The 19,736-nt window shown below is 43.8% G+C and overlaps 1 protein-coding gene across 1 annotated transcript in view; it reads left to right on the top strand.

Annotated features, from left to right (window-relative positions):
* Positions 1–19,736, top strand: part of ryr1b (ryanodine receptor 1b (skeletal)) — a 129,163-nt gene that overhangs the window by 10,283 nt on the left and 99,144 nt on the right. The window contains exons 2-4 of the mRNA XM_083636928.1: positions 16,938–17,057; positions 17,170–17,271; positions 18,056–18,076. Coding sequence (XP_083493054.1) covers positions 16,938–17,057; positions 17,170–17,271; positions 18,056–18,076 — 243 coding nt within the window. The remainder of the gene's footprint in view (positions 1–16,937; positions 17,058–17,169; positions 17,272–18,055; positions 18,077–19,736) is intronic.

Raw genomic sequence — 19,736 nt, 5'->3', positions numbered from 1 at the left:
GACAGAGGGAGAGAGACTGAGAGACAGGGAGAGGGAGAGAGACTGAGAGACAGGGAGAGAGACAGAGGGAGAGAGACATAGGGAGAGAGAGAGGGAGAGAGACGGAGAGAGAGACAGAGGGAGAGAGACTGAGAGACAGGGAGAGGGAGAGAGACTGAGAGACAGGGAGAGGGAGAGAGACTGAGAGACAGAGGGAGGGAGAGAGAGAGAGGGAGAGAGACTGAGAGACAGAGGGAGAGAGAGAGAGAGAGGGAATCCTAGCCTCTCTCATAAAGTGACGTCATGAAGCATACTGTAGTCTCTCGCCCTTGTGTGGACAATAAGTGTTATGTAAACCTGTGGGAGGGGAACTCCGGCCAGGTTGGTAGAGTGGACCACCAAACAAACACACAGTGAGCTAATCCACAGCCAAATATTTAAGTTCTCTTTTATGTAATATTTCAAAAAAGCATAAACTGTCCATCAGATTTATCCAAACAGCTGATGCAGCAGTGTTTTGTTGCCAAACAATTAATTACAATGTTTAATAATATTTATACCATGGTCTGGGTGAATACTCGATTCTGATTGGCTGCAAGGTGTCCATTAAAAAGTGATAATGTACAGTTGGTAAAGTCGTTCAGCCAAATGGTCTGTTCACCATTCATATCAATGCGCCATAGTTTCAACAGAGTTATCAAGAGAGCAGTTTGAGCTCTATACCACCGTTAAGGGTTAATATGGCGCTGGCGTCGAGTTTACATACAAAGTCAATGCAAACGAGCGATTGAGCGTATATTCGCCTGGGAGAAAAATCGATGGGCGTCCGAGCGGCAGAGACAGAGCGATAGGGAGAAAATACGCTCGTCGCTCGAGATGAAATATCCCAACTCGAGCGAAAATACGCTGGCATCAGTCGCTCGCTGTTCAACGCTGATTGGCTGCCGTGTGAGAGCGAGTCAAGGATCACACTGGCTTGGGACAAACCGCTGGTTTATTGTGTGGCAACAAACCGCATTGACAGGCTGACAGCTGACATGAAGTGAAGTCTGTCCTACCGGTATGGAGCTCGCATTAGGAGCACGCTGATAGGCTTTAGCTTGTAAACAATGACGGTGGCTCGTAGTGGACAAATATCATGACATTGCGTAACGTTATAGCCCCCACATGTCCGTCAAATCGTGTATGTGATGAGCGATTTAAACAGAGCGACAGAGCGATTCCAAAGGGTTGAATCAAGCGACAGAGCGAAAAATAAATATCTTGGTGTGAACACAGCTTTAGTTGAGAAAAAATGGAGTCGGTCAAAGTAACTATCACCCCTGTGTGCTCAGGGAAGCCGCCTCGGACCAGTTCACGCTTCTCGCGTCGTCCCTTAAAAAGTGATAATGGACACCTCGTCGTGCATTAACCCTCACATATAGGTCCGTTTTAGTGCTTTTTCTTCCTGTCTCTTTTCCATGTACATCCATGTTCCAGCAGTGGTTTTCTCTGAATCTATGAGGCTGCATTTGACCTGGGCCTGGGACTGTCTCACACAATCAGTCTGTCTAGGCCTTGACGTGCTTGGATATTTGTTTTTTGGGTTACCTACACATCTGTTTTCTGCTGGCCTGCTGGCCACGATAGTACATTGCTTACTCTTATGGCAAATAGACTTTTCAAGAGTAATGTGTTTTGAATGCGGGCCAACTAAAATGATTTATTTGTAATGCTATTTCTCTTTGAACTGCTGCTGTCTGCCCTCCACAGATATTGTCTATCCAAGTGCTTAAATCACAGAGGCTGTTGTTTGATGTTCGAGGTTGTGTGTACCGTGTAGTTTGTAGCAGTTTAACTGAGCTCTGCGTGTATGTGTGTGTGTGTGTGTGTGTGTGTGTGTGTGTGTGTGTGTGTGTGTGTGGCTCCTGGCCAATATGAATGGAGTGATAAGACGCTGATAACGCCGAATGAATGGGGTGACAATTTCCAAATCGGGTGGTTTGACATTATTTTATTATTATTATTATTATTATCTATGAAGCATCTATGGTTGGAGGAGCCACCTGGTTGCTTATTTTCCTGATATTCCTTGTCTGAAGATTATAGTACATATTATAGTAGATATTATCATTGCGAGATGAAAACTGTTTAAACTTTTCAAGAACTTGACTACACAGTTTGGACATTATCCAGTTGGTTTTGAAATGGTTAATACCACCCGTAGAAATGTGAGAATTTAGCCCAGAGAGGAGCATGTGATCCTTCAGAGTTTCACACAACAAGCAACATGCTACTTGTGGGAGGCCTTATAGTTAGTCCATTTTTAGCATGCATGGCAACTGAGAATTGGCAATTGAGAACTCTGGCAGTGTTAGTGACTGCACTGTACCCACTGAACTCCACTATACAACACTGTGGCAGTGTTAGTGACTGCACCACCCACTGAACTCCACTATACAACACTGTGGCAGTGTTAGTGACTGCACCACCCACTGAACTCCACTATACAACACTGGCAGTGTTAGTGACTGCACCACCCACTGAACTCCACTATACAACACTGTGGCAGTGTTAGTGACTGCACCACCCACTGAACTCCACTATACAACACTCTGGCAGTGTTAGTGACTGCACCACCCACTGAACTCCACTATACAACACTGTGGCAGTGTTAGTGACTGCACCACCCACTGAACTCCACTATACAACACTGTGGCAGTGTTAGTGACTGCACCACCCACTGAACTCCACTATACAACACTCTGGCAGTGTTAGTGACTGCACTACCCACTGAACTCCACTATACAACACTCTGGCAGTGTTAGTGACTGCACTACCCACTGAACTCCACTATACAACACTCTGGCAGTGTTAGTGACTGCACCACCCACTGAACTCCACTATACAACACTCTGGCAGTGTTAGTGACTGCACTACCCACTGAACTCCACTATACAACACTCTGGCAGTGTTAGTGACTGCACCACCCACTGAACTCCACTATACAACACTCTGGCAGTGTTAGTGACTGCACCACCCACTGAACTCCACTATACAACACTGTGGCAGTGTTAGTGACTGCACTACCCACTGAACTCCACTATACAACACTCTGGCAGTGTTAGTGACTGCACCACCCACTGAACTCCACTATACAACACTCTGGCAGTGTTAGTGACTGCACCACCCACTGAACTCCACTATACAACACTGTGGCAGTGTTAGTGACTGCACTACCCACTGAACTCCACTATACAACACTCTGGCAGTGTTAGTGACTGCACCACCCACTGAACTCCACTATACAACACTGTGGCAGTGTTAGTGACTGCACTACCCACTGAACTCCACTATACAACACTGTGGCAGTGTTAGTGACTGCACTACCCACTGAACTCCACTATACAACACTGTGGCAGTGTTAGTGACTGCACCACCCACTGAACTCCACTATACAACACTCTGGCAGTGTTAGTGACTGCACTACCCACTGAACTCCACTATACAACACTCTGGCAGTGTTAGTGACTGCACTACCCACTGAACTCCACTATACAACACTATGGCAGTGTTAGTGACTGCACCACCCACTGAACTCCACTATACAACACTCTGGCAGTGTTAGTGACTGCACCACCCACTGAACTCCACTATACAACACTCTGGCAGTGTTAGTGACTGCACTACCCACTGAACTCCACTATACAACACTCTGGCAGTGTTAGTGACTGCACCACCCACTGAACTCCACTATACAACACTCTGGCAGTGTTAGTGACTGCACTACCCACTGAACTCCACTATACAACACTCTGGCAGTGTTAGTGACTGCACCACCCACTGAACTCCACTATACAACACTCTGGCAGTGTTAGTGACTGCACCACCCACTGAACTCCACTATACAAGGCTGAGGTTTGAAAGAGTAAGAGGTCATAATTTCAGATGAAAAAACAATACCAGATGATTCGAGCAATGCGGTGATCATTTCCCCCACAGCCTCTGCTGGTGTCTCGTCCAATTTAAAATGAGCTATCAAGCTGCTGCATCCACACAACATTCTTATTATTTCAGCCCTGCAAAAGACTCCATCCTATTCACCTAATGTTCATACTCAGGGGTGGGCCAAATTCTTCCGGGTCGTGTTAACACTTCCGGCGGTCACGGCGCGAAATACAAGCGTCAGAAGAAGACAGTTGTTTTTGTAGCAGACAGCACAGGGGGTAAAACAAAGAACGTAGCCTACTACTTTGAGCTCGGTACACAGCAAGCAAGCGGAGTATCCACTGTTAGCCAGGTCAGATAACGTTATCGTCGACGATGACGAGCACTTTCTTGTAAAACATACCTGGACTCCAACAAAGACAGCTTCAAATGGTTTTCTCTCCTCCTCCGAGCGCAGCTCGAGCCACTTACGTCTATAAGACCCGCAAACATTAACGTAATTCCCTGGAATGCGAGAATTAACGAGCCAGTTACATGGCGTTGCATTCTTAGACATTGCCGTTTGCTTTTATTTGGTATGTTACCGTACATACAATTGGCTAAATTATTAGTTAATTCAGAGTTAGATGATATTGGAGCAGCCAGGCCTTTTTCTTTTTTTTCTTTTTTTTGCCGGAAGTCGTCATACGACCACACAACCGGGTCAAATGGCCGTGGCTACATAAGGTGAATACTATTTGATCGTTTTGTCTAGTTTATCCTTTATTTGACCAAGTTTGTCCAAATGTCTTATTATGGTAAAGCAGCAAGCCTACAACAACACATTATTATGTAGTCATACCATAACAATGAGAGAGCGAGAGAGAGAGAGAGAGAGAGAGAGAGAGAGAGAGAGAGAGAGAGAGAGAGACAAATACAAAGAATGAACCTTGATAAGGATTGCAATTGCATAGAGGCTTTCAGACAGTACTGGTACAGAGGAAAGACTAACCTCAGACCTCAAATGTTTGTGAATCATTTAATTCATCCTTCCAGTCTGGAGCCTAACGAAGGTTTTGAATTCAGCACAGTGTCCAATACAGTGATAATATTGGACTGTAATTAACCTCTGTGTTTTGGCATTATATACGCACAGAAATATGATGTAAACAGTGTAAATGACCTCATGAATAAAAGGCACACTGAGGACTACGCTGTGTGTCTATGTGCTTTTCTCCATTTGCTTAACTCAGGTTACATTGGTTTATTGCATTGTGTGAGAATGGCTAATTTGACTTTCTCTGCATCTTGCCAGGACTTCAGTATATCAGTATGAGTTAGAGAAATTAGTTGGTTTTCCTGTGTCTCTAGCTCCATCCCCCTGCTGGAGAGTCCATGTTGGCTCTCTCTCTCCAAGCAAGACCTCAGAGTATCTGCTGGTCAGCAGAAGGAGGGAATGTGAGAGTGACAGGTGCAGCCACCTAAAATAGAAGGAGAGGAGTGCTGGGGGGTAAAGAGGGAGAGAGAGAGACAGCAATGAAATAATAAGCGTACAGTGAGAGAATATGAAAGAGCAGAGTAGATACAGTAGAAAGGCATGGTGTGTGAGGGAGAGCAAGGGTGAGACAGAGAGAGACACACACACACACACACACACACACACACACACACACACACACACACACACACACACACACACACACACACACACACACATTAGGTTAGGTTAAGTTTATTTGATATGGATATCACAGAGCATTGGAGATGAAACATACATGTATGCACAACAACCAGATACACTACAGTGTTTAGTGTTTATAGCGGAACGCTAATTTTCAACACCTGTCCACAGGCGACTCCTACACCAAAACACAACCCAAATGGACATACCCTAAAAGAAACATAATCAAATATTAAACCACATGAGCAAAGCTATACATACAAATATTCAAGGATGTACATACAATACAGTACACACAATGTACACACAATACAGACTAGAGTACCACCAGAGGTCTACAAGGGTATTAAGTGTGAGAACACAGTTGTTTCTCTTTTAACCATGACTTAATACACCTGTTAAAAACATTAAAATCGTGTTGTGTTTTCAGCTTAGTAGGTAGACGGTTCCATAGTTTTGCTCCTTTAACAGAAAACTGATTGTCCAAACGAGGTTTTACACATCGGGACACAACAGTCTCTGTTTGTAGAAGCCTGTGTGTTAATTCTACTGGTCTGCTGGTGTCTTACAACGTAATCATTAAAAGAGGAAGGAGCGTGGCCATGCAGACATTTAAAAATAAGCTTTATGTTTGAATAGCTTATGAAACTTCCAAAGCTGAGCATTTTGTGTTTCCCCAAGATGTGACAATGGTACCACCTCATTGGTTTTTTGTCCATGATTTTTATTGTCTGATTATATGGCAATATGATGGGTTTTATTATAGTTGTTTGTGAGGCTTGTGACCAGGTGGTGATGCAGTATGATAGGTGTGAAAATATCATAGCATGCATGTAAAGCTGGGCTGTACATGTCAGACACATTCTAATTAGTTTAAAGCAGTTAATTTGACTTTTTTTCTAATATTGGTTATTTGTTTGTCAAACCTTAGGTGGGAGTTTAAAATTATTCCCAGGTATTTGACATTATCAACCGCATGGTTGATAGACCTCAGAGAGAGCAGAATGTGAGTAAGAAGAATCTCTGAATGTTCTGGACTATGTGAGATTGAAAGATGCGTCAACAACAGCAACAACGTCAGATTGAACACAGACCAGAGAATTTTTGGTGCCCCCCCCACAAACAACAACACCAAGCCACCCCCCCTAATGGCCTGATATATTTGAGTGAGTAGAGAGTTTCAGTTAGAGTCCCACATTTGAACCTTGAAATTGCTTCCTGTGTACTGTAAAAACACAGACCAGGACAACTCTAACTCCACACCAACTCAAAATCAAGCATTTTTTATTGTATCAATTTAGATCATTTCAAAGTTAAAATCTCACATTTGTACTTTCAAGTGACTATGTCTGAAACCTGTGCTGTGAAAACACATTGCTCCATAATTCCATAATTTTGGACAATGACTGATATATTTGTATTCAGGATAACCCTGACTATTATACACTAACTTAAAAGTCAAATGTACACACATCAATAAGTGTGATTAGACCCATTAAAAACACCATTATTAGACCCCCAAAGACCCATTCTTAGCCAGGAATAACCCTGAGAACGCTGTGTCACAACTTTTATACCTCATAACCTTTCAAGCAAACACATATTCACATTATACAGACACATAACACAAAGACAGACCCCAGTAAGAATATCTGTAGCATTTTCTGCAGCTAATGGGAATCCTAATGAACTAAACACACACACACACACACACACACACACACACACACACACACACACACACACACACACACACACACACACACACACACACACACACACACACACACACACACACAAACACAAACAGGCTGCATAGGTAGGCTTAGAATGTTTCTTGCATTTACTGCAGCAAAATGAAACATTTTCCTCAGTAAAATGTTTTCACAAGCCCATGCTGTTTATGTGAAATGTATTCATGCTGAGGCTCCACTCTGAAGTTGCAGTAATACCGTTCAGTAGCCCAAGGCTAGACGTATTCCAAATAGGAGGAAGTCATTTGACTTCTAAATTATACAGATTATACAATGCCTGAGGGCAAGATTGAATTGTTTCTATCATGCTCAGTCTGTGTTGACTTGACGCTGTGTTGCACCAGAAAATAAAACTGTCGGGACTTGAGGGGCCGCGTTGGCTTTCGAGTGTAGCACGATAAAACAACAAGGAAAGGGCACATTGTGAGTTGTATGCTAATACATAATGTATGGTAATCCTGCAAAATGGTGATATGACCATATTACCCTCTGAAAGTGGTTTGAAAAGTTGCAGGTTTAGAGACAAGCAGAGGGAGGGAGGGGGAGAGAGAGAGAGAGAGAGATAGAAGAAGGAGATTCCACAGGTCTGGGCTAAGCTGTTCATCTGCAAATTGAGAGTCATCTGTCCTTTTTTCAGAGAGATATAAGGACGTCGTTGAATCTAATTGTTTACATAACTCTAGTTCTACTGCAAGCCACTATGTACTGCAACATTAACCTCAGCACTGGCCTTCACTATGTACTGCAACACAAACCTCAGTGCTGGCCTTCACTATGTACTGCAACACAAACCTCAGTGCTGGCCTTCACTATGTACTGCAACATAAACCTCAGTGCTGGCCTTCACTATGTACTGCAACATAAACCTCAGTGCTGGCCTTCACTATGTACTGCAACATAAACCTCAGCACTGGCCTTCACTATGTACTGCAACATAAACCTCAGCACTGGCCTTCACTATGTACTGCAACATAAACCTCAGTGCTGGCCTTCACTGTACTGCAACATAAACCTCAGTGCTGGCCTTCACTATGTACTGCAACATAAACCTCAGCACTGGCCTTCACTATGTACTGCAACATAAACCTCAGTGCTGGCCTTCACTATGTACTGCAACATAAACCTCAGCACTGGCCTTCACTATGTACTGCAACATAAACCTCAGTGCTGGCCTTCACTATGTACTGCAACATAAACCTCAGTGCTGGCCTTCACTATGTACTGCAACATAAACCTCAGTGCTGGCCTTCACTATGTACTGCAACATAAACCTCAGTGCTGGCCTTCACTATGTACTGCAACATAAACCTCAGTGCTGGCCTTCACTATGTACTGCAACATAAACCTCAGTGCTGGCCTTCACTGTACTGCAACATAAACCTCAGTGCTGGCCTTCACTATGTACTGCAACATAAACCTCAGCACTGGCCTTCACTATGTACTGCAACATAAACCTCAGTGCTGGCCTTCACTATGTACTGCAACATAAACCTCAGTGCTGGCCTTCACTATGTACTGCAACATAAACCTCAGCACTGGCCTTCACTATGTACTGCAACATAAACCTCAGTGCTGGCCTTCACTATGTCCTGCAACATAAACCTCAGCACTGGCCTTCACTATGTACTGCAACATAAACCTCAGTGCTGGCCTTCACTATGTACTGCAACATAAACCTCAGCACTGGCCTTCACTATGTACTGCAACATAAACCTCAGTGCTGGCCTTCACTATGTACTGCAACATAAACCTCAGTGCTGGCCTTCACTATGTACTGCAACATAAACCTCAGTGCTGGCCTTCACTATGTACTGCAACATAAACCTCAGTGCTGGCCTTCACTATGTACTGCAACATAAACCTCAGCACTGGCCTTCACTATGTACTGCAACATAAACCTCAGTGCTGGCCTTCACTATGTACTGCAACCTAAACTTCAGTGCTGGCCTTCACTATGTACTGCAACATAAACCTCAGTGCTGGCCTTCACTATGTACTGCAACATAAACCTCAGTGCTGGCCTTGATTCCTGGTTGTTGTGATTATGTTAAAAATCACCCTTACTGCATGTATCCTACATTTATTACACTTTTTATCTCATTTTATCAATTACCGGTATCTTTCTTTTTGAATGTCACACATCAGAACCAACCTGCTCCAAACCCTAGACCTCAAGGTCTAGGGTTTGGAGCCAAATGTCAGCATTAAAAAGTATGACTTCTGCAATGCTACATCTGTAACTGTTGGTGCTGTGGTGGTGCAAAGGAATTGTTTGGCTATTTATGTCAAGGCTGGTGTGTGTGTGTGTGTGTGTGTGTGTGTGTGTGTGTGTGTGTGTGTGTGTGTGTGTGTGTGTGTGTGTGTGTGTGTGTGTGTGTGTGTGTGTGTGTGTGTGTGTGTGTGTGTGTGTGTGTGTGTGTGTGTGTGTGTGTGTGTGTGTGTGTGTGTGTGTGTGTGTGTGTGTGTGTGTGTGTGTGTGTGCAAGACCTCTTTATTCACACTTGGAGTCCCCTTTCATATCCTCAGGTAGCAGAGAGCCATAGGCCTCACACCGCGAGCCTCACACAGCACACACTGTGCAGGGAACTGCTCGCTGCATAGAAAATGAATAGCAGCTTGGTGGATCACGTTTGGTGGGACTTTCCCATCAGGCTACAGTGTCAGCTGACCTTTAGACGGGAGGGCAGGAGGACAGCTATGACAGGAGGGGACAGTTATCAGGACTGTGAGAAGGGTTTAATTCCTAAGTGGTAGGCCTAGGCTACATAATCGCCGTGTTCGGAATGGTTCACTCACTCATTCACTCACTCATTATTCCCCATGTAGTGTTTATCATATAGTGAACTATATGGGGAAGGATCAAAGGAGTTTTGGACACTACACATATTTTCTTTCTGAAGATCATTGCATCACAAGATGCACCATCTTGCTTAAAAACGTTCTTCTTCTCCTTTGGTAAAGACGACCGCATTGCATTGTGGTATACCGGTGAAAATGTAGGGTACATTCGTTGTTCACTAGAAATTGCTGTGCATTGTGGGTATTTTATAGTGGACTATATAATGAATCAAATTAACAGTTGAGAATTCGGACACTATAAAAAAAAAGGCGAACACACTAAATAGTCCACTATTTCTGTCATAGGGACCGAATATCAATATCCATTAATAATAATGGCTTCTTGAAATTGATGCTTTGATATTTCACAAATTAGCTTGATTTCACCCTCAACATTGCTATCTTTTTGAAAGCAATGTCTTAATAACTTAGTAAAGGTAGTAAACAAAGTAAAGGTGTCAGGACGTCTCATTTGTGAATTACACATTTGATTATCTTAAAGCTGCACTAATCAACTTTAAACATGAGCACAGATGGCTTTAATACCTGATCTACCCGTCAGTACCCATAAATCATATGACGTGATGTCAGTAAAAAGCACACAGTTCACGGATGTTTACCAAGCTTCATACCAAAGAGATGAGAGAGTCGTCCGTTGGTGAGTCCAGCTTTCTCATCACTGCTGTTTCATGTGAGGTAGATTTCCCTCTTAAATGCATCACTCCCTGTGGGGGCAGAAGAGTCCATACTTGATACCACAATTCCATTTGGAGGAACAGGGTGAATCTATTCTAAAGTCCTGCCGAGGGCAGCTTTAACATTTACATTTTGGGTATTTTACTGACATTGCTGCCAGATTGAGTCACTTAAAGTTAAAGTTTTCAACCCACTTTGTGTCATTAGAATCTTGGTAATATAAGCAGATGGATAGTGTTTAACTTCTCTATATGTTTGTCTGCCTCCAGAAACTCCGCCCCTGCCAGCTGGTATGAGTCATTAATGCTCGTTAAGGCTCTCAATGCAATTCTCTGCATACAGAAAAAATTAAAATAAACAATAACAGCCACCCTTGAGAAACATCTGTTCACTTCACCAGAATGTCCAGAATGGCGTCATTCTGGAAGTGCCTGGAATAAATTGCAGAGCTCTCAGGGCAGGAAAACATGAAGACACGGTAAAGGCTGCTGACATTGTAATGATACATAGCGGGTTGAGAATTGACAAAGCCTTCCTTTAATAACCTTCAATTTCTTCAGTGGAAGTGACAGGGACACAGTGCCCCGGCAATCTTCATGTCACCTGACAATACTCATTAGCCTGATATCAGGCTGAATTGTCAACTCATTACACTCCATCAAATCTCAACTAGCGGTGCAGTGGGCGGATTCAAAGGTCTGGACCCATGCAGGCCAAATAATCATGTAAGAGACACATGGAGTTCTAAAAGAAAGAAGATAAATAAGAGCTTAGGAGAGAAGTCGAAGGTTGTTTGAAAATGACACCCTCAGTGGGGAGAGGGTGCCATGCGGTACTTGTAGAAGAGATTAGCTTCCAGCCTGCGATGGAGGATGGGGAGAGGGTGGCCTACCTGTTTGGTCTGGAGCAGTTTGTGGTGAGCAGAAACTTGAAAGGGAAGCCCCCCCCCCCTTCCGCCCACTGAGTATGGGACCATTCGTCTCCACCCACATAGTATACAATGTGCTATCCCTCACTCTTTTTATGTCTGCAGGGCTAATCAATGTGCTGCACTGAGGGTGGCTCACATCAGCAGACTTCAGGCCTGATCAGGGCATCAGGCCAAAAGCTGGAGCAGTAAGGGGTGGATGGATACACTCATTACATTGTTCCGAGAGAAAAACTAGGGTTTACAAAATATCGTCATAAACTGAAATAAAAATGTCATTGAGACTGAAAAAAGTCAAACTGAGCTAGAATAATAAAATAAAAGTGTTTTTATTTAACTCAAACTAACCTAAAATGAAATTGAAATTGAATCCATATAAAAATACAAATTAATGAAAAATCCAAACCTATAATGAACCTGGTGACATGTTTTCTTTGCATTTTTATCTGTACTGGCCAGACGGCATCATATTGTTTCTGTCTGTATGGAGATTAATACATTAATCTCATATTGTTTCTGTCTGTATGGAGATGAAGTGAATCTGCTGATTCTCACAAAAGTCTAATGGAATAAAAGCTGGAGCTGCTTTACTGTAGAAACCTGCAAATCACACTCAAGCCAGGAAGCTCTTTTCTATCAGATGGATTACAAGACCACCAGCCAGTTTCACCCTTTTTGCCAGGCAAATATAATTTGTTCAAACGGAAAAAGATTTCTGAATGATGTCTGATTACCTGCCAGACTGGCTGGCGGAGGAGAGCAACTTCCCAGCCACAGTCTAAATCCTAGTTCCTCATTGCGCGGCTCGCGAGACGCTGGCGGCTCTCGAAGCTTTAGTTGGCGGCTCTAAGAAATTGCAAAAAAATAAATAAATAAATGTCTTCCCCCCCCCCCTGCTCTCCCCAAAATTTCAATAAACCTTTATGGCATATTATTACAATACAACAATACTGGTGTTGACAGTAATAGAAGGTGCCAAATCACTCAAAACAATACGCATTTTGCTTTTAGGAGTATTGTGCCAGCGTGCAGCGCTGTTCCAAAACGTGTCAACGTGTGTCGTTGCCTGGGAAACGCACATCCCATAATACAACTGTTCACAATCACATCGCATCCCATAATAGTATGATGATACTTGGGATGCCATTGCGAACATAGATGTGAACAGGTTAGCTAAAACTTCAGCGTTGCCAGCGACGGCCCCCACCGTTGCGGTCGGGGTACGTTTCGAAATCCCTCCAGGCCTGAAAGATTTTCTAGGGGAAACTGGTATATATGTCTGTGTGTGTGTGTGTGTGTGTGTGTGTGTGTGTGTGTGTGTGTGTGTGTGTAAAACAATAAAACAAAAAAATGGTAGGCAGATGTGCTTGGTTGGGGTGGCTTTTGGTGTTTTGCGGTAAAAGTGGCTCTCCTATTGACTTTGTCCTGCCAGTGCGGCTCTCATCGAAGAAATAGTGAGGATCACTGGTCTAAATGAATCAGCTCTTGGCTGGAGGCTGCGCTAATTTCCCACCCTGCCTTCACATGAGTTGATGCAGATTAGAAGATCAGTTGTCCCGAACACCAGATAATACTCTCTGCCAAACATTCTGCTGTCCTGTCTGTCTCCCTGAACTTGGGGATACCCATACACCAAATCAAACAACCTAACAACAATCACTATCCCACATCAGGATCTGGAACTGTATCAGCTACAGTATGTTTATAGTTCTAGAATGATACATCAGAGGATCAGAGGCGAGGGGTTTCTGTCACTGAGTCTTTCCATCTATTTCCCTCCATGTGACTTTCTGTCCCGGCAATGCAGGAGAGTGTCCCGTCCCTGCGAGGCCGAGGGAAATCCTGGCTACCCTCTGTCTACTCTGCACACAACACAACCAGCGCGCCCTAGAGAATATACAAAGGTGTCTGCTTTCAGGAGCTATCTCTGCCTCTGGCTGTGAATCTGTGTTGTATCACGCGTCTCTATTCGCGTACACACACATCTTTGTTTGCTTGGCTGCCTGACAGTTTATATCCAATTGTCTGTAGCTCAACCCTCTGACCCCGAACATCCACATACCAAGATGCTCCAGCCGCTGGCTCCAAACATGGCCTGGCTGTAACCCTATCCCAGGCGTTGAGCGCGTTACACTTATGCTTCTTTGCCCCACTGCCCAGGTAGCAAGTTCAGTGGGTCAGGCCGGTGATGATGCCCCAGCACAACTTTCACTCCGTCCCACTCACCTGTCTCGGCCCGGTCAGAGGAGGACGGGGCGGCGTTAACGCATCATCATCATCAGTAGTTGATAAATAAAGCAATAAAGCGGCAGGTGCACATCTCTCAAATCCTGACTGGAAAAAAAAACCCTCTATTAATATAAGGGTGAGTTAAGCCCAGGAGTTTGTGTCGTCACCCCGTTAGCTTTTCACGTGGTTGGATTGGGTGAGAGACAGCGTGATCTCTTGGCAGGCACAGCTCTGTTGCTGCTGTGTTTGACAGAGCTCTGTTATAGCTCTATGTGCTGTGGAATATCAGCTCCAGCCAGCTGCTGGTGAATGCTGGCTGTGGCTGTGGTACGCTTATCCACTCTAGCAGACACTTTGGCACCTAAGCAGACATTCTCTCCTTGTTAAACATCATGTTTGTGTACATTTTCAATCCAGCTCTGTACCAGCAATGGGAAGGGGGGGCGTTGAATAATGTTCTAAATGTACTACTGCAAAGTATCCTGTAAAAACTCAATAAATACACTGTTTAAAAAGAAAACCATCATGTTTGTCTGGTGAAATCCTTAAAGCGCCGGGTGAATTTGGTAATCAATCACGTGGATTGAGAGGATGATTTTATTTTTGCCCTGTTTACTTTTACATTTATTTGTTGTTTGTTGTCCACAGAGTGATAAAATACCCTGTACTAGTATTTCTCTGATTCCCCCATGAGATTCATCAAAGTGGGTTCAATGCTACAGGAGCAACATTTTCATCAACATCAGACAAGGCCTTTCATGCTTGTAAAAGCGATTCTTTGCCACTTTGAGCGAATGGACTTTCATCTTCTAGGTCTAGTCTTCTTGCACAAAGTCTTCTGTCCTCCTGTAGGTCCTCTGTCTGTCTGATCAGGCCTGTAGAAGTAGATCTCCCTGTCCTCCTATAGGTCCTCTGTCTGTCTGATCGGGCCTGTAGAAGTAGGGTGAATTGGAGCAAGGGTGGGTGTAGAAATGGATAGAAGCCACGCTGTGGCGTGTACACCGTCGTCTATGGGCTGCAAGTGTCATCCGATCGCACATCTTGTCTCGGAGCAATGAGTCACTTGGTTACTTCAGTCTGCTTTTAGCCACCCAGAAGCACAGTCCTATCTCCTTATCAGGGACAGCTGTCTTAGTCTACATGGCCTGTCCTCAAAACATGCCCAGTTTAGCCCAGTTTACCCTCATTCAGCCCAGTTCAGCTCCCTCGTGACTTCTCTCCAGTGATGCTGTGGTCAAGAGAACAGATGTAATCTCTCGTCGGTCCTGATGAATAAAGAATAGTGATTGATGTCATTACAGCACATACTGTACAATAGATACTGCTTTGAATCTCAGCTTTTGAAGTGGTGTGAGTGGGAAGGCTGTGTCGTGTGAGCGAGATAGGAAAGATATTGCACCGCTTGCTTTAATGTTGTTAAAGAAAACCTCTTTTGTTTTTGCACATTTCTCTGATTCATCGCGTTTGCTCGCAGGTCATGTGGATATGGTGCATGCAGCGTTCTAGTAGCAGTGGAGCGTTGAGTAGTGCTGCTCATGTCTGAAGTGAAGGAGAGAGGGCATGTTGCTCCACTTTCCTCAGAGGAAAGCAGGGAGCGCGGGGACAGGACAGAGGAGACATTTCTAGGCTGAGGAGAGATAGATGATAGGCCAACCAAAAGCAAGAGGGGACACTCTTCAGCCAAAGAAACAGTAGAGGACTCACTCCGGGCGAAGAGAGGCGGGGATGTTATGAGGTCACCGATCCGCATCACTTTCCCGCTACGTAACATACACATAAACCCCCGGCCCCGCGCTGCCCTCGGCCTCCCGTGAAACGACCTGCCACTCATCCAAAACGCTAAGTCATGATATGCTGGCCGACCCGCGCGGGGCAAGAACAAGAAGACAGAATGCTTCATTAGCTCTGACACTAGAGAGGAGAGAAGAACAAAGAGTCCGTCCGGAGCTGTTAGAAAGGAATATTAGTCAGGTTAAGTGATGGATCTGCTTGCATAATGAGTGAGTGGAGGGAGCAGCTGAGAATGCAGAGTGTCGGGTGTGGGTTCACATGCAGGGGGGGTGTTTATCGCCTTATTTACACCAGTCTCTGGAGGGCTGGGGGATTGACAAGGAGTCACAAATGACTGTGTCTGTTAGCATTCTGCCTGTGGATGCGAGTTACTCTGTGTCTGTTAGCATTCTGCCTGTGGTTGTCTGTGCTGTGTCTAACAGTGCCTCCCCTGATTCAGAGGAGCTGTTTGCAGCCTTGTCACCTGGCTGTGTAAGCCCTATAGTTTCCTGGTTGCACATAAACACTGAATTCTACTCGTTCTACTTTCATGGGAAAATACCACGTATACTCTAAGTGATATTTTTAAGCACAGGTCAGTTTCCTTTGTGCAGTGCACTCTTTATGAAGCATGTCAGTACAGTAGAGCTGGACGATTATTCATTGTTATGAAATATAATAATCAAGAGGTATCACATATTTTAAGGAATATTAGCCTATTTGAACATTTCAGCTTTGACATCACACCTATCATTACTATTAGGTTCAATTAGATGAACCTTAGATTATTTAACATGTGATTTTGCATATAAGCTATCAATATCAGGAAAAATTCCTCATGACTACTAACTGTACATTGACTGTCCAGTCACTGAGTATTACTGTATATACAAGATTGTGCTAGCTGAATTTCAACTCAAGTCAACTTTCTTCATATAGTACTGTCAACACACAAAACCAGTGTGTACCCAAGTACTTTACAAAACAGGGGAATAAACAGGACCATCCAAATAAGAGGACCATCAGCAAAATTAAGACATAAGGGGAAAAGATGTTGTTTTACAGCGCAAAATAAGAGCAATAGGGCATTAAAACAAGGTACCCAGTGATGTGTCCCTAACTGTCTGTGTTTGTGTGTGTGTGTGTGTGTCTGCAGGATGACCAGATCGTTCTGCAGTGCTCTGCCACCGTCCTGAAGGAGCAGATCAAGCTCTGTCTGTCCTGCGAGGGCTTCGGGAACCGCCTCTGCTTCCTGGAAACCACGTCCAACGCCCAGGTGAGGCCAGCCAGCGCCATCCAAACTTTGATTCCCGCCCGTGTTTGTTTGTCTTCTGTAACCTTGACATTTTCTTAAACACCCGATCTGTGTGTTTTTCTGTGTTTTGCAGAATGTGCCACCAGACCTGGCCATATGTGCCTTCATCCTGGAGCAGTCTCTGTCGGTCCGCGCTCTGCAAGAGATGCTGGCCAACACGGTGGACTTGACCGAGGTAGGAGGCCCGAGTGGGAATAGACGGATGGGAATCAAATGGAGGAATACATAGGATGGCGAGGATGGAAATGTTCTTTACGGTAGAGAGACATGGAGTAGGTGCTGCTGTGGAATATTGCCGGATACATTGCAAAAAGTGGAGACATACAGGTTGTGTCTGTAGAGAGATTTTCCCAATTCCTTACCATTTGTTTTTCTTTGACAATGTCTTCTACTGTACCTATCCTACTGTAAGTGGACCATGATTAATTCACAAAAATTTGCTTACAGATACAATTTGTTTTTCTCCTTTCCTTACATATTCACTTAAGTTTCCTGTTACATTCCATCTCTGATGATTATCTTAAGGACAGTATTTCTTTGAGTGTGTGTGTTTCACTACTCAAATACTTTTTTGAATTGAATATGGCCAAATTCATCAAAAGAACATACTGCAAATATAAATACATACAGCCCTATACAAAAGGGAAACAACATTAATTGCTTTTTGTATGTCTTGCATGACATTGTAATGTAATGATATGAGATACAGTCCAGTCCACTTCTGTCTCAGCAATGCTTTTGTTGGGATGGAAGATCCACTTTGACATCATTTCGCTCAGTTTCACTACTTGCACATGTAGTTACTGCTGTTTGGCTGTGTAGTGTATGCAGCATACTCAAGCCTATGGCTAAATTATTCTTTCCTTTTGACTTTTTTTGTTTCTGTTACCTGTAGTCACTGTTCCCTTTTTTCCCTCTGACACTCCCCTCCCCCTCCCTCCTCGCTCTCTGCCAAGCAGGCAGTCGATTTGGACAGATGGGTATGTCTCTCAACATGTCTCATTCCCTGTAACGTGTGACCCCAACCAACCTGGCAACTGTCCTCGTTTCTGTCCTCTCGCCCACCTAATGTCCAATTGAATGAAATAGCGCTGTACCATTCACACGTCTTGTTCTGTATCCGTTTAGCCTTTCTCACCCCTGGGGTGGCGAGCGCTCAGTACACCTGTCACTCATTTTAAGCCAGTGTCACTGCCGGGATCCCAGTCTGTCATCTTCAGATTCACCCTGCTCTTTATCTGTGGGATAACTGCACAGCTTCTGTTGAGATATGATAAGACAAACTTTGATTGGTTGAAGCTGTACCGTAGTTGGGAAATTAATGTTAGGGCTGTGATTTATGTGCCGTTTGCTGATACTAACAGAATTAGACTTAAAGGGATACGCCAACATTTCGGGAGTTTTGCTCATTTGCCGTATCCTCAGTACATAACCAAGATACATAATGTCTTCACTTGTCACTCTCCGCACAGTATACAGTGAGCTACAGTCGTCAAGTTAGTTAGTATCGCCATAGAATGGAGGCAATTGGTACAGTCGTTCAAAATAGCCAAAAACACACATCTAACAGCGGCAAAAAGCTCTTTGCGATGAAATATTAATCCATAGTTACGTGAAACGTCATTTTCGGAGTAAATCCCCACACCGAGTTACTTCCTTGTTTGATGGTAAAGAGCGCTTCCGCTTTACACCCTGTGCATGTTTAGAAACTAATTCCGGCTATCTATTTACCTTAAAAAAGATAATCTCTCTGCATTTTGGATTAATATTTCATCGCGTGGTGAGTACCCGAAGCACAAAGAGCTTTTTGCCGCTGTTAGATGTGTGTTTTTAGAGATTTTAAACGACTGTACCATTTGCCTCCATTCTATGGCTCCATTCTATGGGTTCATTCTATGGCGATACTAACTAACTTGATGACTGTAGCTCACTGTATACTGCGTGAAGACATTTACATTTACATTACGTCATTTGGCAGACGCTTTTATCCAAAGCGACTTACAATAACACATTTTTGTCAGCAATAGAGCAATCAACTATGCAACACAGTCTGTGACAACTACAGCTTCTGAAGGAACAGTGGTACAAGTTTAGTTCACGTTTTTTTTTTTTTTTTTTTTTTTTTTAAGAGCGAAAGAAGTTAGTTCAAGAAGGGCCCAGATGGAGCCTGAAAAGGTGTGTCTTTAGTCTTTTCCGAAAGAAGAGTGAAGAGTGACGGTGAAGACACTGTGTATCTTGGTTATGTATCTTGGTTGTTTCTGTTACCTGTAGTTACCTGTGGTTATGTATGGCAAATGAGCGAAACTCCTGAAAAGTTGGCGTATCCCTTTAAACGGGCACTTCACCGAAAAACAATGCTGATTTCTTTTGCACATGATCTCACACATATCCGGAAACTGTTTGTGACAAACTGTTTTGCAGAGCTTCATTTAGTTTGGCAGTTATTGAGAGTTGTCTTGAGTTTGGACCAGTGATGTCATCAGATCATCATTGTGCTGTATTAATTACAAGTCTTGTGATGACATCACTGGCAAAGTCAACTCTCAATAACTGTCAAACTAAATGAATGACATTCATGTGTGTGATCATGTGCAAAATAAATCAACATTCTTTTTTGGTGCCCCTTTAATGGTTATGAGT

This window comes from Poromitra crassiceps (genome assembly GCF_964638095.1).
Source record: "Poromitra crassiceps genome assembly, chromosome: 5".
NCBI classification, from domain to species: domain Eukaryota; kingdom Metazoa; phylum Chordata; class Actinopteri; order Beryciformes; family Melamphaidae; genus Poromitra; species Poromitra crassiceps.
Note: the sequence above shows the minus strand (reverse complement) of the source record. Positions and strands in the feature narration are given on the sequence as shown.